This window comes from Candoia aspera, chromosome 1 (genome assembly GCF_035149785.1).
Source record: "Candoia aspera isolate rCanAsp1 chromosome 1, rCanAsp1.hap2, whole genome shotgun sequence".
In the NCBI taxonomy this organism is placed as follows: Eukaryota; Metazoa; Chordata; class Lepidosauria; order Squamata; family Boidae; genus Candoia; species Candoia aspera.
This window is the reverse complement of record NC_086153.1, coordinates 75,340,443-75,364,946: the sequence shown is the minus strand read 5'-3', so window position 1 is coordinate 75,364,946 and position 24,504 is coordinate 75,340,443. Positions and strand designations below refer to the sequence as shown.

Here is a 24,504-nt window from a genome sequence, read left to right as displayed (position 1 = left end):
AATTTTAATAAACCATAATGAGTGATGTCAGAGCATAGCCAATAAAAGGATAGGAGGTACTGTATTCGCAAACATACCTAGCAGTATTTCTTAAATTTTATTGAATTACATTGTAACCTTCTATTGAAACTTAAACCTCAAAAGCGAAGCTTCCTATCCATTTGTACTTCAAGACTCATCCCGTAAGTTTATTTCCACTATACTGACTAGACATTCATTTTGTGACTTGTCAGCTATAAGCCAACCAATTTCTTAATGAAAACCTTTTCCAGCAGGATGAATGTGAAAGTTCTGGGCTCTGACTGAGTGAATGCCCTGTCAAATATGAATGGCACATGCCAGCCAACATACTGAAGAGTATTATGTTGGAAAAATTGTACTTTGTTTGCTTTTTTATTAACCTATATATGTTTCGGAGATGCTAATCTAGTTCCATTTCTCATCAAAGGAGCTAAAGGATCAGTGCCTGGATGGAATGATCCCACTCTAGTATTCCACAGTTCCTCTAATGGAATAAACCATGAATTCCATTTCTAATTTCTTTCCACACCTGGTTTTACCAAAGCTTTCCTGGTTTCGTAAATCTTATTTCAAAATAATGGGTTTTCCTTTGATCTAGACTATATTACCATTCCTTACATTCCACTTCAGGATACAAGGCATTCTAAGGCAGCATCCAAAATGAGCACAATATGATGAGGATCTTCCCCACAAAGTGATGGTTATGGTTATGGGACAGGAAGAGACAGTTCATCTGGAGCCAATTATGAAAGGATCTTTGCCTACCTTGCCTCTCTTTTGGGATCCTTCACCAAGGGTGGCAGTATGAATGGGTGGAGGAAAGCAGATAGTGGAAATCAACAGTTCATTTATCACCTGATTCTTTATTATAGTCAATCATGATCTATCATGCGTTTGATTTAGTTTCGTTTCAAGGTTATATTACAAATCACTTCTATAGTCTCAGATTGATCTTACACTCTTATTCTGTAACTGCAGAAAGAATGGTGAACAGTTGTCAGTTTGACTATAAAGGGTGAGAAAAAATTATGATACAAAAGAAAATTATCTCACTGCTCAAGCTTCAGACATTAAACAGAACTGGAAATGTCCTGCTTCCAGATGAACTCTTCAGTGTAGTGGTGGCCTAGATTACAATTGTCAGCACATGTGTAGATAGCCAGTGTCCCCCAGTCAATGCTTTCTCCAAGACTGTCAACGTTTAAGTGAGCTAGAAGCTGAGGCATAACCTAAAACATAGAATATTTTAAGTGAGCTTTAAAATCAAAATGATCAAATCACTTTAATCTACAACCTGAAAGCTCAGTGATTAAATTGTATTATCAATGTTTCAAAACATCCAAGAGAAAAGTAGGCAGAGAGGGAAAGTGCACTGAAATTCAGTTCTTCTGCCCGTTTATGTGCACTTTTGCCAAATGTCCATACCTGGAATTCAAATACTCTTTTGCTGCCACACTGACAGTTGGGAATATCAGTGTCCTGAGGAACATTTATCCCTGAAATCCAGATGGGCCCTTCTCCATTTCTACAGTATCTGATAACCTGAAATTCAAGAATCATGGAGTTGAAATTAAAATTATGTAGACTTTATAGGTAAAGGTAAAGGTTTCCCTTGACGTAAAGTCCAGTCGTGTCCGACTCTAGGGGGCGGTGCTCATCTCCGTTTCTAAGCCTTAGAGCCGGCGTTGTCATAGACACTTCCGGGTCATGTGGCCAGCATGACGACACGGAAAGCCGTTACCTTCCCGCCGAAGCGGTACCTATTGATCTACTCACATTTGCATGTTTTCGAACTGCTAGGTGAGCAAGAGCTGGGACTAGCAACGGGAGCTCACCCCGCCGCGCGGTTTCGAACCGCCGACCTTCCGATCGGCAGCTCAGCGGTTTAACCCGCAGCGCCACCGCATCCATGTAGACTTTATAGGAGTACATATATGAAATAAGAAATGTCTTCTAAAGTTTCTAAATGAATAGGATTAAAATATCTTTTAGTAAATGCCCATTTCTATGTACCATGTAATTACATACTTAAGATACAGGATTTTCGGAAATATGCTTCTACTACAGGGAGCAGGGGACCACAGCACTAAAGGCCTTTATGCTCATATCTTTATCTGTGATTCTCCCATTACTTTTCTATACTGAAAAGTCCTAAACACTGCAACTTTTCTCATAGAGTTCTTCAGCACACCTCTCCAACAAATTTAGGTCCAAACTTTCAGATTTGACTTTTTAAAAAAAACACATTGACTAGAACTCTCTGCCCACTATTTCAAATGTGGTTGTGTGACAAATTGGTAGAAAGGCATTAAGACAGTTTTGGTTCCTTTCAAAATGAATCTGTTTGTAAGTATTAAAGTGATCTTGTGCCCTTCCAGATGTTACTGAGCTATTAACATCCAGCAGCTAAGGTAATATAGTCTATAGTGACTGATGCTGAGAAGTATACAGTTCAGCAACATCTAGAAGGCCAGAGTTCATCATTCCTGATGTAGCTTGGAATTAGTTTTCACAGTTGCCGTATAGTCAGTCAATACTTTTATTCAGCCTTCCACCAAAATTCCTGGACCTTTTTCCTGGATGGTCACTGCCAGCTCGCACCTCATCACTATGTATATAACACATGTACTGGAAGACACCTTGCATGTTATTTAGTCCAGCCCTCTGCCAAGTGCAAGAATTCATTCAATATCTCTAACAGTCAACCAGCCCATTTCAGAACCTCCAACAAGGGGAAATCCACCACTACTCCAGGATTGAAGCTCCTTTTAATTTCAACCTTTTGGTCCACCCTCTTCTGCACATAATGGCCTGTGAGATATCTAAGACTATTATTACCTCTTCCTGTCTTTTGGCAAATTAAATATGCCCAGCTCCTTTAACTGTTTCTCATAAAGTTTGGTATCCAAATCCATTATCATCTTGGTAGCTTTCTTCTAAACCTATTCTAGTTTCTAAGCCATTGTAAAGGGTTAATACGTGCATCACCATCTTGCATTCAGTCCCTCTGTGTGCATGGCTTTACAACCAAAGATGGAACATGAACCTGAAGCATCTGCTATTATCTATCTGCAAAACCCATAGTTTGAAACCAAGGGGTTTGGGTTTCAAATTCCAATTTCTGCAAATGGAAATGACAGCCAGTCCAAGTTCACATGATTCACATGACTTCCTTCCGTGGTCAAAGAGTCACAACACAACTGAAGGATGAGGCATAGTATGCACACATTTGTTAACTTTTAACATTGACGTAGCATGTTGTGAATATGGCCTTCGTCTATTAGTATTTCTGTGCAGAACAGCATTGATGGCTCTTTCCTAATCTGGCCCTTAATTCCCAGTATCCAACTCTTCTACTCAGGTTTCATTTAATCTGTTACTGGTCCCAATATCTAAACATTTCAGTAGCACAAAGTGGGAAATGAATTCAAAGTGACAAAATTCTGGGCTAGATATTATCCCATTCCCATATTAATAAATGAGTGCAAAGCATTAATGGATGTGAAAAATGCATTTAAAACACCTGTTCTGGTTCCAAAGATATTCTTTCTTTGAACATTTGAAAAATTCTATCTTCCTGAGTTTCATGTTTTGCCATCATCTCCAAGGACATCTCCTTTAAGAGCTCAGAAGCTTCATCTGGAAAAAAAAGTATGTTTAAATTGTAACACTGCATTTTTGGGAAAAAAAAGTTTTCTTGGTTTTGTCTGTCAGGGATGAATCAGTATTTATGAAATTTGATTTAAACAAAATTCCTATCAACAATAAGCAATGCTGTGTTCATCTTAGAAGCCTGCAAAAAAAAAAAGTGAGGGGCAGGGACTGAGATCTGCACTGTGCAGGGCAAGAGTGCAAATTAATGTTACAAGCCTATGTTACACTAGGGTTTCCTCTTTTCACCTGAACTAGGGGTAGGAGAATTTGGTAGTGTCTTTTTAAACCAATGCTAAATCCATTTTAGGGTATCTGTTACAGTTTTGTATATTTTCCATGTCAAAATGGGAGGAAACTGAGCCAGATGGTTTGAGTGATTACAGTTCTGATGCAACTTACTTAAATGTCTGAATTCTCAGGCTAACTCTTGTTCTGAAGCAAATGCTAACTAAAAAAGCTTTCAATTTTGGAAAAAAGTGTCATTTGGAAGCCAAAGCACAGATTTATACATTCTTTAACGAAAGATACACCTCAATTTAAAATAAATGTTAATTTAAAAACAGCCTTGAAATATGGACATTCATTCATACTACTTACCTAGATTACCTGTAGTTGTTTTTTCCTCGTTTTTGTCTAAATCCTCCTGTTCTGTGTCACTGACAGCAGCAGGATCTAATTCCTCAAGCTCTCTTACAATTTCATACTCGGGGAACAGAAATTTATGATCCGGAATTACAATATTCACATCTTCTACAAAACAAGAAGCCAATATCTTCATTTACTTCAGAGGGTGGGAAAAAGACACAGGAACTCTCCAGACACCCCCACCCCCCGGTTCTATTTACAGTGATATTTACCATATACCGTGGCTTTAGCGTAACAAACTGTACATACACAGCCTTAAACAGACAATTCCAAATGGAGCTTTTCACAGTATCTTATCTATTCCACTCCCTCTCTCAGCTGCTTTTTGTGCTTTCACTTCTGGGCTCACGACTATCCCAGGGAGGTGAATGAGAAGAGGGAAAAATAACTTGATTCTGGCGTCTCTGTCAAGCTGTCCTTGCTGGCATCTGATCTGTTCTCCAAAAATGACCATCCTTATAGTTTGCTTATCAGAGCTTTCCCTCTGAGTCCTGTTTACTCCTGCTGGGTCTCCTCTTCCCTGACAGTTTTGCCAGTCCACACCAGTCTCAACAATATCCTCCTCCTCCACTCAATGCTTCAGCCCTTTAGAGCAGTGTTTCTTAGCCTTGGCAACTGGAAGATATGTGGGTTTGACTGGCTGGGGAATTCTGGGAGTCAAAGTCCACACATCTTCCAGTTGCCAAGGTTGAGGAACACTGGTTCAGAGTTAGGAGAAAGATGTTTGAATTAAGCATGAAGCTTCTTGGTGCCTATAGGGAAAAAAACCCTTTAACCTTGAGACCACTGCATCTTCCCATGTCCATCAGGGCAATTCATCCTGACACAAATATGCCTTAATATATAGACAATTTAGGGGTTGTAAAGCAAATCTTAAAATTACTAGACAGCAAACATGGACAGAACTGCACTAGCCATAATAGGGTTTCTTTGGGTTTGACATAGTGGTATATGACCCTTGTGGCTTATAAATAATGACTTATGACCTAGCATGATGTGTGAGTCACGTCCAGTATGGAGCACTAAAAATAGCCCCATAGTACAGATATTTAACTGAACAATGGATTTGCATTTTAAAGGATGAAGGTTCTTCCAAAAAGCTTCAAAGCAAACTATCAAATTAATAATTAGGCATGTAGACAATTACAGATGTTCATTTTATTATTTTTCCTTTAGAAATCATGTTTTAAAAAAACAAGGGGCTTATTCTAAGTAAGATACCACCAGAAGACTATTGCCACCTAAAATTATTATTCCATCTCCAATTCTTTAGCAGTAGTATCACTGAAAGTAAACTCTCTCAGAAGCAGAATGCTAATGAACACAAATCAAAACACTATGTATTTTCTGACATATAGTCTTGTATTTACTATATTCTATGATATTATTGTGGTGCGTTCTTACAGTTCAAGGGTATTTCTAGTTACCTACCAGACTGCAAGCATGATACCTTATGTCCTGCTTTCCAGTCTCTAATCTGATGGTCTCTGCTACAGTAATGAGCCTTATGACATTTGGAACATGCTTTGAGTCCCAAGCAACCACAGACTCTGCAAAGCGTAACTCCACATTTTAGCTGCAGATTCACAGAAGGTAACTCTTCCAGAGGTGGTTCTTCAGGTGGTGGATTGTAAGAGTAAGTATCATTCTTTCTTGGAAGCTGATTCCTAAAAACTTCAATGAGAAAAAAAAATTACAAACTAATCAAGAATAAGTATGACATACTAGCCTTGTGTAATTCTAGTTTAGTCTCTGCCCACACTGTGCCAAAACAATACACTGTGGTGCCATGGGGTTAACCTTTATGGGTTAGAAGCCCATTTAATTCTTGAAGGCCCACTAGAGAAAATGTTGTCAGGAGTGCAGTACAATAGAATAGGTAGCATATATATGGAATGTTAAAAAAGGTACTTTTGCCCCTCTAAATATACTAGTATATTTATTTCATTCACTTCCTTGCCACGTTTCTGCACAGTGCTTCATGTTGCCCCAAAACCTCTCCTTGTCTATCTGTCCCTGGTCAAAGCCAGAAGAATCTTCGGTGCAGCCTTCTGGCAAGGGCGTGCAGAAGGTGAGGCCTCTAGCATGGCCAGCCAAAACTTGGAGTGATCCAGCTGGAAGAGGGAAGTTGTGGATCCTTTGCGGGACTGGCCAAAACTCTTGGTGAGTACTGTGTATTTATATTACAAGGCAACATCGATCTCATGGGTGATGAGCTTTTAATACCACAAACTGTGTCCCATTCCAGACAATTAACGTCCAGAAAGGCAGACAGAGCAGCATGGTGTGGGAGAAAAACCAATATCCAGGGTGTTTTGGAATCACCTCTGCAATGGGATGTTTGGCACATTTCTATAAACCCAAGTGAGTGGTAAACATTTGTGAGCCAACCCCAAAAGTGATGACAATCCAACTGTTGCACCTGAGGAGCTGCAGTATCCTCCTTCAACACAGTCATATTGATGTAAGTCAATAGTCTGTACAGGAGTTCAGAAGAAAGCTGTATTTTTATTAGGAAAAGGCTATTATTGGGTGATAGAAATGCTTTGCTTATAAAAGGTCCCTGTTCAATCTCTGAGCATAGACGGCGTGATTCCCCACCTTAATAAGATGCCAAGCTGAGAACTAGTTTACCAAAAATAAAACAAAACAGTCTTGCGGCATTTTGAAGCCTAACTAATTTGATTTTATTACCATCTACTACAAGCCACTTCCGCAAACACAGCTGTTTCCTTCTTAGGAGGCAGTCCGTTGCACGCTCACCGGGAAGTGTAGTAAGCGTTACTTCTAAGTGAACAAGCAGAAAATGCTTCGGCTGCCCCCTCCGCGTGGAACGTTCGGGCTGTGCCGTAACAATCGGACAATCGCGCCTAACAGTTGCGCCCCCGACTTTCTCGGGTGGGAGCGGCCGCCTCTTTGCAAAGGATCGATCCCCACCCATGTGCAGCGCCCCCTCACCTCTCAGGCTGCCCGGGGCTGGGCCAGCGGGGCGATAGCAAGAGGGCTGGCGGCAGCCGAAGAGGAAGAGGGTCCTGTGGAAGGCCTCAGGCCGCCCTTGCACCGGCGTGTAGAGCTGCAAGAGGAACGCGCACGGCTGCCCGCACAAGCCGCACCGCAGTTCGGAGGGCCCCGGCAAGCCGGCCTCGCCCAGCCAAGCCGGCCTCCCGCCGACCTTGCAAGGGAACTGGTCACTGCGCAACCGCCAAGAAGCCGCTTCTTCCACGAAGCCCAGCTCGACCTGTGGCGAGCACATTTTCTTTTTTAGCGATCGGCAAGAGCCGCCCCCGGAAGCCGCGGAAGATGTCCGCGGCCAGGCAAGTCTGCGGCAAGAGGAGCGAGCGCCTCTGGCGGGCCGGCGGTTTCTCTATCCCGTCCCGACCCCGCTGCGCTTCGCGGTCGGCTCCCGGCTCAGCCTGAGGAAGGCTCCGCCCTGTATTAGAGCGGTTTCCAAATCACAGTTGAAAGGTAGTAGCACGTCCCATAGATCGGATTTGTGAATTGCACAGTCTGATACAGAGACTTTTGCTTTCTGATGCTGTTTTCCAACTCCGGTAGAATTGCAGATTTTGGAGGAAGAAGGGAGACGTTCTTCTCACTGCGAGAGCAAAACGCAGAGTGGATTCTTGTGGTCACTGTATCTTGAGTCAGAGTTTTTATGATCATCCTAAGACCGACCGTGTAATGTAATCAGTGTGAATTCTTTTGCACTTTTTTTTTGCAGGTCTCCAATTTATATCCCCACCGTTTTAAAACACAGAACTTTATAGGACAGCCGTGTTTGTCAGCGGCAGCAAAATAAATCGGAGGGAGCAGCACTTTTTCCGACAAACGAGAGTAGTTTTCAAAACCCTGAGCCCAGATGTCCCCACATCTGTAGGTATGGGAAATATGGATAGTGCAGTAGTGAGCAGACGGCCACTGATTTTATTTCCCTTTTGAATAGAGCAGGGTTTCTCAACCTTAGCAACTTTAAGATGTGTGAACTTCAACTGGCAGAATTCCCCAGCTAGCTTGCTGGCTGGCTGGGGAATTCTGAGCGTTGAAGTCCACATATCTTAAAGTTGTTAAGGTTGAGAAACCCTGGAATAGAATGAGAGTAAAATGATGTTTGTTCCAAGATGAGCAGCAGCTCAGAGGGCAGGAGCCTGGCTGGCCTTTTTTGCATTTGTACTGATGGCCCAGTTTTCAGCATTTCAAGGACGATTTTATGTCAGCTTTAATTCTATGTCAGCAATTATTTATGAGGACTGGAGTGAGAATTGGAGCATTGAAACAGCATGGAATGAAACTATTTTGGGTTGCAATATTTCTTCATAAAGGGCCTGGAGTGTACTACTTTTTCACAATATTTAGAATTCTATTCACTATTTCCTTCAGCAAAGGATCGTTACCTTGTCGTGGTGCTGGAGCTTGAGCACCTCAATGATGCCATGAGCTAAACCGTGAAGGGCCACCCAAGATGGGAAGGTCATGACAGAGAGGTCAGACTAAATGCGATCCCTGGGGAAGGTAATGGCAACCCACCTCAGTATTCTTGCCGTGAAAACTAAATGGATCAGTACAACCAGAGATATGTCGGTATACCATCGGAAGATGAGACCCCCAGGTCGGAAGATGGTCAAAATGCTACTGGGGAGGAACAGAGGATGAGCTCAACTAGCCCCAGACGTGATGACGCAGCTAGCTCAAAGCCGAAAGGACGGCTAGCGGCCGACGGTGCTGGTGGTGAACGGCGAATCCGATGTTCTAAGGATCAACACACCATCGGAACCTGGAATGTAAGATCTATGAGCCAGGGCAAATTGGATGTGGTTATTGGTGAGATGTCAAGATTAAAGATAGACATTCTGGGCGTCAGTGAACTGAAATGGACTGGAATGGGCCACTTCACATCAAATGACCACCAGATCTACTACTGCGGACAAGAGGACCACAGAAGAAATGGAGTAGCCTTCATAATTAATAGTAAAGTAGCTAAAGCAGTGCTTGGATACAACCCAAAAAACGACAGAATGATCTCAATTCGAATTCAGGGCAAGCCATCTAACATCACAGTGATCCAAATATACGCCCCAACCACAAATGCTGAAGAAGCTGAAGTAGAGCGGTTCTATGAGGATCTGCAGCACCTACTGGACAACACGCCTAAAAGAGATGTTATTTTCATCACGGGAGACTGGAATGCTAAGGTGGGCAGTCAAATGACACCTCGAATTACAGGTAAGTATGGCCTGGGAGAACAAAATGAAGCAGGACATAGGCTGATAGAATTTTGCCAAGACAACTCACTCTGCATAACAAACACTCTCTTCCAACAACCTAAGAGACGGCTTTATACATGGACTTCACCAGATGGACAACACCGAAATCAGATTGATTACATCCTTTGCAGCCAAAGGTGGCGGACATCTGTACAGTCAGTAAAAACAAGGCCTGGAGCTGACTGTAGTTCAGATCACGAACTTCTTCTTGCACAATTTAGGATCAGACTCAAGAGATTAGGGAAGACCCACAGATCAGCTAGATATGAGCTCACTAATATTCCTAAGGAATATGCAGTGGAGGTGAAGAATAGATTTAAGGGACTGGACTTAGTAGATAGGGTCCCGGAAGAACTCTGGACAGAAGTTGGCAGCATTGTTCAGGAGGCGGCAACAAAATACATCCCAAAGAAAGAGAAAACCAAGAAGGCAAAATGGCTGTCTGCTGAGACACTAGAAGTAGCCCAAGAAAGAAGGAAAGCAAAAGGCAACAGTGATAGGGGGAGATATGCCCAATTAAATGCAAAATTCCAGAGGTTAGCCAGAAGAGATAAGGAATTATTTTTAAACAAGCAATGCGCGGAAGTGGAAGAAGACAATAGAATAGGAAGGACAAGAGACCTCTTCCAGAAAATTAGAAACATTGGAGGTAAATTCCAGGCAAAAATGGGTATGATCAAAAACAAAGATGGCAAGGACCTAACAGAAGAAGAAGAGATCAAGAAAAGGTGGCAAGAATATACAGAAAACCTGTATAGGAAGGATAACAATATCGGGGATAGCTTTGACAGTGTGGTCGGTGAGCTAGAGCCAGACATCCTGAAGAGTGAGGTTGAGTGGGCCTTAAGAAGCATTGCTAATAACAAGGCAACAGGAGACGACGGCATCCCAGCTGAACTGTTCAAAATCTTGCAAGATGATGCTGTCAAGGTAATGCATGCTATATGCCAGCAAATTTGGAAAACACAAGAATGGCCATCAGACTGGAAAAAATCAACTTATATCCCCATACCAAAAAAGGGAAACACTAAAGAATGTTCAAACTATCGAACAGTGGCACTCATTTCACATGCCAGTAAGGTAATGCTCAAGATCCTGCAAGGTAGACTTCAGCAGTTCATGGAGCGAGAATTGCCAGACGTACAAGCTGGGTTTAGAAAAGGCAGAGGAACTAGAGACCAAATTGCCAATATCCGCTGGATAATGGAAAAGGCCAGGGAGTTTCAGAAAAACATCTATTTCTGTTTTATTGACTATTCTAAAGCCTTTGACTGTGTGGACCATAACAAATTGTGGCAAGTTCTTAGTGGTATGGGGATACCAAGTCATCTTGTCTGCCTCCTGAAGAATCTGTATAACGACCAAGTAGCAACAGTAAGAACAGACCACGGAACAACAGACTGGTTTAAGATTGGGAAAGGAGTACGGCAGGGCTGTATACTCTCACCCTACCTATTCAACTTGTATGCAGAACACATCATGCGACAAGCTGGGCTTGAGGAATCCAAGGCTGGAGTTAAAATCTCTGGAAGAAACATTAACAATCTCAGATATGCAGATGATACCACTTTGATGGCTGAAAGTGAAGAGGAACTGAGGAGCCTTATGATGAAGGTGAAAGAAGAAAGTGCAAAAGCTGGTTTGCAGCTAAACCTCAAAAAAACCAAGATTATGGCAACCAGTTTGATTGATAACTGGCAAATAGAGGGAGAAAATGTAGAAGCAGTGAAAGACTTTGTATTCCTAGGTGCAAAGATTACTGCAGATGCTGACTGCAGTCAGGAAATCAGAAGACGCTTAATCCTTGGAAGAAGAGCAATGACAAATCTCGATAAAATAGTTAAGAGCAGAGACATCACACTGACAACAAAGGCCCGCATAGCTAAAGCAATGGTGTTCCCTGTAGTAACATATGGCTGCGAGAGCTGGACCATAAGGAAGGCTGAGCGAAAGAAGATCGATGCTTTTGAACTGTGGTGTTGGAGGAAAATTCTGAGAGTGCCTTGGACTGCAAGAAGATCCAACCAGTCCATCCTCCAGGAAATAAAGCCAGACTGCTCACTTGAGGGAATGATATTAAAGGCAAAACTGAAATACTTTGGCCACATCATGAGAAGACAGGACACCCTGGAGAAGATGCTGATGCTAGGGAGAGTGGAGGGCAAAAGGAAGAGGGGCCGACCAAGGGCAAGATGGATGGATGATATTCTAGAGGTGACGGACTCGTCCCTGGGGGAGCTCGGGGTGTTGACGACCGACAGGAAGCTCTGGCGTGGGCTGGTCCATGAAGTCACGAAGAGTCGGAAGCGACTAAACGAATAAACAACAATTCACTATTTCTAAAGCTTATAAACCGCTCCAATCAGCTTGACTCTGAGCAGCATCTAATTCCCCGAATCTGTAACTTGAGTTAAAAACAGACAAGATAACTATAACATCATTATTTACAATCAAAATCAAAACTAAAACTATAAATTAGAGCCATACATAAACCAAGAATCTAAACTTTCGGAACCAAAAAGCAACTCATTGTGCTGAATGACACTTAGAGAATAGCACACTCTACGCATCTTATACTTCTCCTGTATTTATATTTACACAGGGGAAACTTTGTTTTGGTAATAGTATAGAGCGGATTCCCATACAAGAAGTAGAACTAAAAGATTTGCAGTTCTAAAAACTGTAGTTGATTTCCTGGTCTGGTCCACTGTGAGACTAGGCTGAAGCTTCCATAGCCTAAAGATGAAGCAAAGAGGACAAAAAGCCAGGAATCTTGTCTATAAGATCTCTTTGGGGAGATAGTAATAAGCAAGCTGTTAAGGAAACAAAGGGAAAAAAAGTCACTTGAACCAGACAAAGGAAGTTGGGTCTGATCACATGGAACCTCCTCCCTCCCCCCCCCCCCCGCATCCCATCAACAGCTACCAGATTTGTAAATTAACAAGGCAAGAGTAGCTGCCAGTCTTGTGAATCAACAAAGCAGGGACTTTTGGGTTAAATGGGATCCTAAAGCCCACCCATTCCTTGAGTCGTCTCTGGATCCAGATTTGGCAGCTTGGTCTCTCTAATGCTTGGCAGCCTAGTTGGGAAGGATGTGGTTAAGTGTGGATGAGTGTATGTGTGCATGTGAGAAAGAGCAAATGTACATTGCAACAAGTAAAGTTTTGCTGTTAACTTAAATTCACTGGGTCTCTTGTGTATTACAAAGAACCTGCTGTGCCTCAGTGTTCTGTTGGAAGTGATTTGTGTGTGTCCCTAATTATTTCCCAGCTGTTGACCAGGGCTGTGTGTCTTGTCTGCTCAAGCCACACCTATCCAAAAAACCCAGGTAGAAAGCAAGGGGGGCTGACAGGATCCTCATGCCTCAACAGGCTGTGAACATGTGAATGACCATAAGCCGAACCTGGGAGCCCGTGTAGCACTACCTAGTGGGGCTGATATATGTTGAATCCCTGACCTGTCCAAATTGTTCTGTAACACTGGAGAGCTGCTGCCAGTCAGCACAAATTTTACGGAAACTACATGGGCTCAATATTAGGCAGCTTCCCATTTTGTTGTTATTAGTTTAGTCACTTCCGACTCTTCGTGACTTCATGGACCAGCCCACGCCAGAGCTTCCTGTCGGTCGTCAACACCCCCAGCTCCCCCAGGGACAAGTCTGTCACCTCTAGCATATCATCCATCCACCTTGCCCTTGGTCAGCCCCTCTTCCTTTTGCCCTCCACTCTCCCTAGCATCAGTATCTTCTCCAGGGTGTCCTGTCTTCTCATTATGTGGCCAAAGTATTTCAGTTTTGCCTTGAATATCATTCCCTTCAGTGAGCAGTCTGCCTTTATTTCCTGGAGGATGGACTGCTTTGATCTTCTTGCAGTCCAAGGCACTCTCAGAATTTTCCTCCAACACCACAGTTCCAAAGCATCGATCTTCCTTCTCTCAGCCTTCCTTATGGTCCAGCTCTCGCAGCCATATGTTACTATGGGGAACACCATTGCTTTAACTATGCGGGCCTTTGTACTTCTATTTTAAAACATGATAAAGCATATGAAATTGTCAAATATATGAAAAAGCTATTTCTGTCTAAAGCAGTGTTTCTCAACCTTGGCAACTTTAAGATGTGTGGACTTCAACTCCCAGAATTCTCCAGCACACATCTTAAAGTTGCCAAGGTTGAGAAACACTGATCTAAAGCATCCAAGATGCTATGATGATGCCAAGCACCAAAGTGCATACACAGAGAGAGGCACTGTAGCAGCAGGCATTGCACACTCACGTTACCACATAGCCTGTGTTACAACTCTGCCTCCACCTCCCACTCTGAATGTGCACAAGAGGATTTAAGAATTACAGAAGGCATGATGATTCTGAGCAGAAATCAGTCAGCAGGGGAGGTCAGCTGATAATGATCTGACCTACCATTGAGAGGAGTTCCACTTTCAAAACCTAACAGCAAGGAAAGAAAAAAAAACCACACGGCAGTGCACATTTAAGTCTGTGTGCAACGACTGAGAACAGCAAGCAGCACACATTTCTCCTGTGTTAGTTTTTAATATTCCAAGAGTTGCAAATATATTTTTTAAATCAGTTACATCATTAACATTTGGTGGGAATTAATTTCCATGAAACAGAGCAATCTCTTCATAAATACAATGGCAACCAATAATATTTTTCTTTAAATATTGCTTTCAGTGTTATAAGCTGAGTTTCTTGGTTAAATTTTTTTCACAACCACAAAATAACCATAATAGAAACAATCATTTTGTTATCATGACAAACATTTCAGATATTACCTTACTATTTAGTCAAATATTAGTATCTGGGTGAAAGTGGGAGTCAAGTGGTATTTACTGAACTTGAATGTACAAAGACTCCTACGCATTAAAGCTGATAAAGTTCAAGTGGTGGTGTAAACAGTTGGACTCCTTGAATTCTTCCCCACCACTGTGTAGCAAAAACATGTTGAGGTGGAAAGTATTTTGTAGCCTTCAGTAACATTTCCCCACCATATGCCTCATTTCCAGCCCGGCTCCACCGTTAACAGTGTACATGAGACCAGCCATTCTGGCCTCCTCCAATTAAAGCCTTGCAGCCACTGCTTTCCTTACAGGTATTCTAGATTCTGAAAAAGAAGGAGTACAGCGCACAAACAGTTCTGAGACAGCGAAACGGAAAAGTCTCAAGAAACGTTCAAAAACTCTTACAGAAATACTACATATTGTTAAATGTGCATCTGAGACAGATATGTTTAATAAACTAAAATTAGTTGTCAGAAGTGGTAATATTTTAAGTACCCATAAAAGTCACTGATTCCTATAGTCTGATAAATCACGGGGAGTCATGAATAATCAGGAATAGATGAACTTTTATCTAGTAGAATGCATTTTCTTTATTCTTTTCTTTAACCGCTTCTGTTAATAATGGTAGAATAATTACAATAGTAACATCCTTTGGAGCCTCAATGGAGCTCCAATTCCACAAGGCTGCAACTAATGAAAACAGGTGGTTTTAATATTGTACTTTGAGAACCATAAAAAATACTAAATTATAATACATTCTGCTTCCTGTTTTGAAAAACATAACAGCCATACATATATATGGTCCCTTACTGTATAGGATCAAACATATTTAGTATCAAATATTAATTCAGAATGAACAGAGTATCATAGGAAGCTCACTTTCACTGAACCAAAGACCATTGATTCATCTAGCTTAGTACCCTGCCTGCACTGATAGGAAGTGGATTTCCAAGATTTTACTTGGACTCTTTTCTGCTATGACAAAAGCTTACCATTAAAAAAAATGCATTCATAGCATGGAAATCCAGGTATATCTGGATACAGACCATCAGCTCCTCCAGAATATCTGGAACTCTTGATCCCTGCTAAGATCACTAGCATGTATAGATCCAGGCCATTATCAATTCTATGAATTGTTTAACTGTTTTATCATGGAAGTCTACTGCTATTAGGAAAATGGAATCATCTACCCAGGCAAATTTCAGATTGCTATAAGTAGTCAGTGTAGCCAGAGAGGAAGTTTAGCCCACACAATCTTCTTTCAAGGAAGAGTCTAGCTTTGATTGATCGTAAATTTCTTCAACTATATGGGGGATAGTCCCAGTTCCTTATTAGCTTCCTTGTCTATTTATTGGAATTGCAGCAATCAAGCAGCCAAAGTTGCACGTATTTGGAATTCATGTCTCTGCTCAAGCAGATAAAAATGTAGATAGTGAAGTTCTTTCTTCTGAGCCAACACACACCTTTGCCTATTGATTTTTTTATATCATGACTGTTGGCTTCATTAGTTTTAAAAAGATATTTTTCTCCCTAAAATCCTTCCAATAGGATAAGCTATTCCTTGTAATCTAAGCATATTTCACAAGTTCCCAGGTTCTCTAGGAGTTGTAAAGCTGTTTTACAAAACAGTACTTCTAGAGCTGAGTTAAAGAAGCCTTGTCAATGTGGGTAACACATCTCCCGACAATAGCCAAAGTGCTTCATGCCATATTCAGCCTATCTGTGGCATGCCATCACTACTACAGGAATCCACTAGGGAAAGACTTTTCCCTGCTTTCTGCCACCAGTCTGGCAAGTAGCAGTAGTAAGTTTAATTACAATAAAAAAACAGCACAAATGGAGCAAGTAAGCTACTTGACAAAGTAACATGTGCAGGAAACATCGTTTCCCCCCCAACTTCTTTGTAATCTATTGCATCCATTCTCAAATCAAATATTAAAATCTCTTATTTGTAGGGTTTTTCATCAACAGCAAAAAAAAAAAAGTTTAAAAATCTAGCTGTAGAGTTTATCAGCAAAATTATCTTAGGTCATGGTTCCCACCCCCAGGTTCCTATACATGAGCTATGCAGGTTTACCTGTTAGGTCTTAAAATATTACCACCCCAAACTACAGCGACGCATGCAGAATAGAAAGGAGGTTTTGTTTTGCTTTAATGATAAAATTCCTCCCATCATCTAATTGACAGGAAAGGAAAAACAGGAGGGATTAAACCAATATAAGAATGTGTATGGTATGGGTCTGTGAATATACCCAGGTAAGAATGCTGGGCATTGGCAATTGCCAACATGGTGTCCTATCCCTAATTTATGTGACTGACATGATAACAATTCAGTTAAAACTTCGGTTTTATTTGCCTGGAATAAAATGAACAATCTATGTAGACAGAGTGATGCAAAGAAAAGTCCTGTATTTAATTGGGGAAAGGGAGGATTTCTGTTAATTTATTAAGATGTACACTTACCAAACATTCCTGCAGTCTTATTCAGAGACTCTTTATTTACTCTGTAAGTGAATCCATCAGTCCTGGGGGTGGAGGTGAGAAGGAGAAGAGAAAGAACTTGAATGAGGTTCTATAATGTCCTAGTCTCCATTGGGGAAAAAAACTATGAAAAAAATTCTGTATTCTGAGCATGTAAACAACATTAAAATTATTAATCCACTTGCCATCAGCATGAAACCCTATGGACATCAAATGCTGAAATATGTCACTTGGCACACTATGCAAAGTAATTACTAGATCGGTGTATCAAAAATCATACACTAGGAACTTTTAAGACCAACACATTTTCTTATATGACATATGTTTATGCCATATAATAAAATTTGTTAGTCTTAAAAAGTGAAGCAAGATGTTTTGGGGTTATCATAGACTAATACAACTCTCCTACAATGTTGGGTTACTAACACTTGCTCCAGACATGTATTTGGACAAAGTACTCTATAAATACAACTCAGTCTGCAGAAGATATCGACCACCTAGTTCTCCTCAGGCAACATTTGCTACCTGATTTAGGGGTCTGGAATACTCATCCATTGTGCAGATCATCTAAACTAGTCTGTCAAGTCTCATCTGCAATATGGCCCCAGAATCCATGGGGAATAAACAACACGTCAACCCCCTGAATTTCGACCTTCATGCCATTATTATATGTCTGTCAAATAATGGACATTTTATCTCAAACTGTGAGTCATGCATTATTTGAGAGTTTGCTCTGGCCTTCAAATTAGGACCAGTGAAGAGAGTTGTCATATTCAAAGACTTGGAACTCCCAGATTCACTACTACATCTGGTATTCCAGATTGTGGCAGCACCAGGGGTGGTAGAGTCCACAAAAACTTTCCAGTAGTGCTCTTGGGTATTTCAGTTTCAATCCTGTCTATTAGATGTGCAACTGTACCTATAGGTACAGGAACACCTACTCCCATACAATGCCTACTTCTCCTACATACCCAGGTCATTAAAAGAGCATCTTTTATGGGTCTTGCCATGGCCTTGCATTTAGTATCAACAATGATTGTGCCTTTTTTCCATGATACAAACTAAGCTGTAGCAAACTTTGCCAGGAGATGAAGCAAGCCCCTCCTTACTACAGTTTAAGATGGGGCTGAAAACATTATTCACACATGCGTTTAATGTTTTATTGTAATTTTTATATTTTTATTTATTAAACTTGGAATAATCGTTTTCATGGATACTTGATCGTATGGTAAGCCACTCAGAAAACAGATGGAATATAAATCTTTACAGAAAACAAACACATACAAACTTGCTACCTAAGCTTTTATGGTCGGTATATTGTACTGCAAACTATACTATCTCCAAAATTGGGTGGCAGGTGAGAACAGGACAAGGAAAGCTCCCACTTCATGGGCAAAAATAAGCTACATACTACTACTACTGAGCAATGACATACTAGGGATTTTTCTGTTTCCTATTTAGTACTGAATGGTTTGTAGAATGGTAGTAAACTTACATTCTTTCTTCTGAATATTTCTTACTGTTAGGAGATGGATAGTAATTCAACATCTTATATGAGTTCCAGATATATACTCACGTTTTCATTCTTGCCACCATACCTAGTTGCACAAGAGCTGCCAAAGCATTTTTCTGCATATCTGAAGACAGGACCTCATAACACTGAATGCTTCCTAAACAGGAGGAATGGGAGCAATGAAATATTCAGTCCTCTATTTAAGTGCTAACATCAGTATAGTCCTGTGATGTCCAAATCCCCAAACCTGTCTCCAGAAGCTGTGAAGCAAGGCTTCGGACACCAAGTACAAAGTGCTTCTCAGTAAAGGCTTCATTTGTTTCCTTAGAAAGGTATCTGCAGATTATCTAAGAAAAACATTTAAACATTGGCATTACTATGCACATTACAAAACAGCCATTGTTCTTTTCACTGGGAATGAAAACATACAACAAACTGAAAACATCTGAGCTGAAAAATACTTCCCAGTATTTGAAACAGTTGAAGCGGGAGGTTAAGATCTATTTTAAAAACATTCAGTATTCCCAGTAAAATTCCATCCTTCCATCCATGGAAATTTTCCCATACTATATAGCTCAATCTGTTTCTGGAAATTTTATATTACTTTTACAAAGTACTTTGCAAACAAGAACGGGAACTGTTTGCATCATGAGTGACATAAGGATAAGTAAAAAAAAAGCAGGAAGACCTATAGGAAGAGGCTGTTCCATTGGTAAGACAATTTCAGCCTTTCCACACAATACTTACTTCGCTGGATCATGAATAACTATAATCTTATAATATAATAATACTCACTTTTATCTTAAATATCAGCTTACTGAGGTGATGCAACCTTACATAGAAGGGCATGTGTGTTTCATTTTCCTTTTAACATATCTCTGCTAATCAATTAGAGCACATTGGTAATATTAAAGTTGCCTTCAGTACTTGCTTAAAGTAGAAAGGCAGGTGGGAGGGAGGGATATCATTCAATAAATCAGTCCAGGTTTTAACCTCTAAAACCCTAAACAGCTTCAAATAAAGCCAGAATAGGCAACATGGTGACTCTATAGTAGTATCAGAGTTCAACTCCAGCCCCAGGCAGCACAGCATGAAATTGTGAGAATTAAAGACCCAGCCATCTGAAAAGTAACAAAACTACCTGCTTTCATTTGAATGTACTATAAATCAAGGTAGTCATTTGGGGGGCCTTCTTCAGGTGCCATTATAAATTAGGTAGAAGGAAAGCCAGCAGAAGGCCTTTTTCATGGTATTGCCCTCAATTCTTCCCTGGGGAAACTCATGTTATCTCCTAACACGATGAACTGTAATTGCTGGGCAAAGACCTCTTTACTTGTCAGGCATATAACCCAATGCTAGATGATGTTTGCATTTTATCATTAATTTTTTGCTTCATTTCTTGCTTACACATAAAACGCTGCAATATTATTTTAAGAGGGACTTTTGAGACTTTTCTTCCTTTTTACACTCAGCAAGCATATATGTATTACAGACACAAAAACTATTGGAATTAAGAAACAGAATATATTTACAACAAGAATTAAAGACAGAAGCTCAGCACTGGCATGTAATATTTATTATCACTCCCAGCAACAAAAACAGGATGGCCATTAGTGAAAAGAATGTCGAAAAACTCATACCTGGTAACCTTCTACAAATGGCTTAAACATTGCACTCAGGAAAGCAATTACTGCACTTCCTTTTTCTGTGACGAAGATTTGCTGTGGAGTGTCTTGAATTGCTCCACATTTTGTAAGCAAGAAACAACCTTCTTCAAAATCCTAGAGGTTAAATAAAGTTGGTTATTTATTTTTTTTAGTGGATGTAGATCCAAATGTAAAATCCATATTTTGTTCTAATGTCAATCAATATGCTCAGAGGAGTGAAAAACAAATCTGACAATTATCTAAATATTCTTCTATTAAAGCGTTACTTCAATAACTGGAGGGAGGGTGGTGAATCAGGAATGTCATCCTGAAAACCACTGGCAGCATTTACTGTTGTGACAGCCCAGCTGGCTCATTTGTGAAGCAACACTCTAACCCAGTGCTTCTCAATCCTGGCAACTTAAAGAGGTGTGGACTTCAACTCCCAGAATTCCCCCAGCTGGCTGAGGAATTCTGGGAGTTGAAGTCCACACCTTTTCAAGCTGCCAGGATTGAGAAGCACTGTTCTAATCCAATGGTTCTCAAGCTTGGTAACTTTAAAAGGTGTGGACTTCAACTCCCAGAATTCCCCAGCCATCATGCTCTAACCTTTCATAAGCAAAGCCAGACTGCATACACTTGAGGCAAAAAAATACAGTGGAAATGGAGTCCAATTGTAGAACTCCAAATCAAAACCTGCTTTTCAAGATAAAAGACATTAGACATGATATATACCCTGACTACTACAGTCCCTTTGCCAGAAGATTACAACTGTTTTTTTTAATTCCTGCCTCACTTCTGCTAGGGTATGAACAACTTTCAAATAGGAAAAGGAGGTGCAAATTACATAGGTACCTCCAGTTTGCTACGCAGCCCCATCGCTACGCTCAGATTAGATACAGTTTTTGAATAATTGTTATACCTTATATATATATACACAGCTAAAGTCTAACAGCACCTTAAAGACTAACCAATCCAGTGTGGGCTTGATTCAATATATTTTTATGAGCAAATGGAAATACAGCATTACAAAACAAGCCCCCAAACTCAGCAATGCAATATAAGTGTATTTCACATGACAGGAAGAACATTCATTCATTCATTCATTCATTCATTCATTCATTCATTCATTTTACTGGGCTCATAAACTGCTCCAATTCCAACCGACTCTGAGCAACCTTCGTAAACTGTCTTAAAACGGACAATACACATTCTAATCAAATAGCAGGAACATCAAGTCATAAAAATAGCAATATACTGAAACAGAGCACTGAGAGTCTAATTTAACAATGCAGAGATCCAGAACCTTCCAATCAGAGTGAGTATGAACTACTTTCTCAACTAAGTGGGTTGACAACGAGAGAGGAACAGTGTGCAGACAGATCAGATAAGACAATCACATTCCAGATCTCAATGGGGCCTACACCACTCATTGTATGATCCTGGGGAGGAGAGAGAGAGAGAGAATGTGTATGTGGGAATGACCTTGGGAGACAGAGATTGTCCTAACAGGAACCATGCTGAGACGAGGAATAGGTCTCTAGTGTTTTATTACTGCTACATTAGACAGAAAATCCTAACAAACTGAAGAAGCGTGGGAAAAACCCAGACAGATAAGCCCCAAAAGTTAAGGCGGGTCTGATCTGTGTCTCTTTGAATGGCTGCTTAACTCCTCAGTACTACGCATGCGTTTTCCCCCCTGGATAGGGGCCCCCTCCTGCTCACCATCAGTACTCATGACAGAGATGCTGCCTTGGGAACAATCAGATAAAAGGTGGGGGGAGCCCGCAGCTGCATAACAGGCACAGAAAGAAACTCAGAAAGGAACCTCCCTAACTTATCAGGCTGTAAGAAGAGACAGTGGGAGATCTGTACTTTTAGACTTGCAAGGTTCTGTTAATGTAGCCTTATAATAAAATAGAATTAGCTCAACTTGTCTTGCTTCTTCTCTGGTCTATCTGGGAAGGCTGGCGGTATGTGCCTGCTAACTGAAGATAAGACTTTCTGTATCTATGAGCAAGGCCCTGGCTCAGAAGACTTGCTGGTAAATAATCAATCGCATTTCAGATGTCAAATACATCGTCCCGCAGACCTCATAGTAGCCAAGTTGGGCTGCTGAGAGTTTAATTCAGCACAGGTTCTCAGCTCCTGCTTAAATGATAAGTAATGTATAGATTGTTAAGAATCCCCAAGTATTTATTTTCTAGCTGGAATTGTAGATGCAACTGTTTCATAGCCAATTACTTATAGCCTTCTTCAATCAGAGCGATTGCACTACAACATTCTTCTTTCCCAGTTAACACTGATTCAAGAATTGTAAGCCGGAATGCACCTGACCTAACTGGAACAATCTGCTTTACTGGGACAGAAATGAGCTCCACAAAGGCTGGGACTCATACTGTATGCACCACCTTCTCTGATATAATTGCATGATGGTGACTGAGAGCTTTTCCTGCAGCTTTGATTGATTGCAGATTATCAGTTCAGCAGATTATCTATTGCATATTTGAAACAAATCCATTTTAATCCAAAACATAAGTGATGAAGGTGTTTGCTTCAACTAACCACAATTAAGAATATCCACACTTTTAAGGTTTGGATGTCATAGAAGGTTAACTTTCCATTTCCTCCACAAATTCATTTGTACTCTTTCCTTGTCCATCTCAATCATTATGTAAATTGTCTGGATTTAAATCACTGGTGGTCAACCTTTTTGCTCCTGGAGGTCATGCTTGCCCATCCAGTAATTTTTGCAGCCCCTCAAAGCAGCAGGGATCTAGATGGTAGCCTTTTTCTGCTTGATTTGTGGATGGGAGGGGGCTAAAGGAGCAAAATACACATGCTAAACCTCATGGAAGCTTGATAATACTATTTTGCATGTTTCTTTTTCTAAAAATTGTGGAAAAATCATATAGCTGAAAATCAGCACTGTGATCGAGGAATACTCTGGAATCAACCTCATTATCAGATCACCTGTCCCCTCCCACCCTACCCCCAATTCCTAGAATTCTGGGTCTTCCATCGGGAGTTTTGCTCTCAACTGCTCTATCAAGCAAGTGCAAACAGTTTTTCCAGGGTGGAAGAGTTTGTCAAGAGTTTTCTAAATCAAACTTAGGAAAAAGGGGAACTTGAAAAGGCATCACTTGGACATTTTAGAACTGTACTGCTTTGAGGATTCTTGAACTATTATACTGAGACAAGATGAAGTGCCTTTTCAACTTGAAATGCTGAAGAGGCAGAGTAATTGAATTGCACCACAATGTCCATAGCAAACAGTTGTGGCTTGGCTTATATAAGAGCAAAGTGAAGGACTGGATATGGCCTAATAGCAACGCTTGGAAAACACTTAGGCTGAAGGAACCTCTCCTGCCCTTTTTTAAAAAAAAAGAACAGCTAAACTAGATTAAGTGGCTGTGGATGTACTTTTCTGCCAGCCTATTTGTGGTGCCTTTCCTCTGGGTCAAAATGGGTATGACTTAAAGGTGGCAAGGCCTCAATCCAAGCAGAGCAGTGGAAAGAGGAGGTAACACACCAGGATAAGAGCAGTTGTAGTGGAAATGAGTAGAGGCAGTGGAATCTCCACAGACTTGGGACAAAAATGAAGAAAAAGAGGATGGGTTGTTATGAGAGGAGCAAGACGATTACAAAACTAGAAAGCTGCAGAGATGGATGAGGGCACGCAGGAAGGAGCTCATGGGGAACAAATAAGTTAGTCCACCCATTTAAAATGATCCTACAAACTGCTGAGCAGCTCTTGGCTCTTCTTTGTTTCTGTTTTCTAATCTTTTAAATATATTCGTATTTAAAACTATTATTGTAAGTGGAGAAATTAGGTTAACTGAAAAACACTCACTCGTAATTGGGATATGAGTGTAAGCAAAAATAATTTGGAGGTGTCTGGACAGAGGCTATAGATTTATTTAATCCAAAGAAAGTGTACTTGAATGACTATTGTTTACCAAGGGATTATGATTTTTTTTTAGGCGATTAAAATAAAGGGGAAGACATTTGTATGGTGGTTGGGATGTGCAAAATATTTTGTTCTCAACTGTTTTGAGTCCGAAATTTCATGAAACATCCCATGCGCACAACTGCTGGTTCAACCGAGAAATGGGAAGCTCTGAGCTTTGGGGCTTGAAATCCAGTATTTTAAGTTTGGAACAGCTTTGTTTCAAGCCCAAAATATTCAAAATAGGGGACTTTTTTTGTTTATATTTTTGTTTACATTTTGTTTATATTATTTTTTCATTGAAAAGAATGTCAAAAACAAAAAATAAAACCCCCAGTGTAAAGACCTGCCTCCAGTCTTCATCTCAATTAAGACATGACAAATTTCCCAAAGTATTAAGAGGTCAAGACCAGAACGCATACCTTCAGGGATATTCCAGGAAAGAAGATAAACTCCTCAGAAAAAACATCACGCCAGAATGAAAAATGGTTATAGACCTCCTCTGGAAAACATAATTTATTTATGAATAAGCCCTTTCTTC

At 40.7% G+C, this 24,504-nt stretch overlaps 2 protein-coding genes across 5 annotated transcripts in view; both read right to left on the bottom strand.

Annotated features, from left to right (window-relative positions):
• Positions 1–1,065: 1,065 nt before the first annotated feature.
• On the bottom strand, positions 1,066–7,622 carry PDCD2 (programmed cell death 2). 2 transcript variants are annotated; one of them, XM_063307355.1, is made up of 6 exons: positions 7,279–7,622; positions 5,752–5,994; positions 4,273–4,422; positions 3,545–3,660; positions 1,447–1,563; positions 1,066–1,250 (listed from the first exon to the last, which is right to left on the bottom strand). In XM_063307355.1, exons 1-6 carry the CDS (start codon positions 7,571–7,573, stop codon positions 1,092–1,094), a joined length of 1,080 nt encoding a protein of 359 aa, XP_063163425.1. In that variant the 5' UTR covers positions 7,574–7,622; the 3' UTR covers positions 1,066–1,091. The 2 variants fall into 2 exon arrangements, with proteins under 2 accessions (XP_063163425.1, XP_063163416.1); XM_063307346.1 differs by having other exon boundaries at positions 4,273–4,425; positions 7,279–7,596.
• Positions 7,623–14,057: 6,435 nt separating this feature from the next.
• GNPAT (glyceronephosphate O-acyltransferase) overlaps positions 14,058–24,504 on the bottom strand; it is a 39,539-nt gene continuing 29,092 nt past the window's right edge. For all 3 annotated transcript variants that reach the window (XM_063307262.1, XM_063307242.1, XM_063307252.1), the window contains 6 exons: positions 24,386–24,465; positions 20,009–20,149; positions 18,616–18,715; positions 18,432–18,525; positions 16,838–16,899; positions 14,058–14,697 (listed from right to left, as the gene is read on the bottom strand). In XM_063307262.1, coding sequence (XP_063163332.1) covers positions 14,654–14,697; positions 16,838–16,899; positions 18,432–18,525; positions 18,616–18,715; positions 20,009–20,149; positions 24,386–24,465 — 521 coding nt within the window. In that variant the 3' untranslated portion in view covers positions 14,058–14,653. The remainder of the gene's footprint in view (positions 14,698–16,837; positions 16,900–18,431; positions 18,526–18,615; positions 18,716–20,008; positions 20,150–24,385; positions 24,466–24,504) is intronic.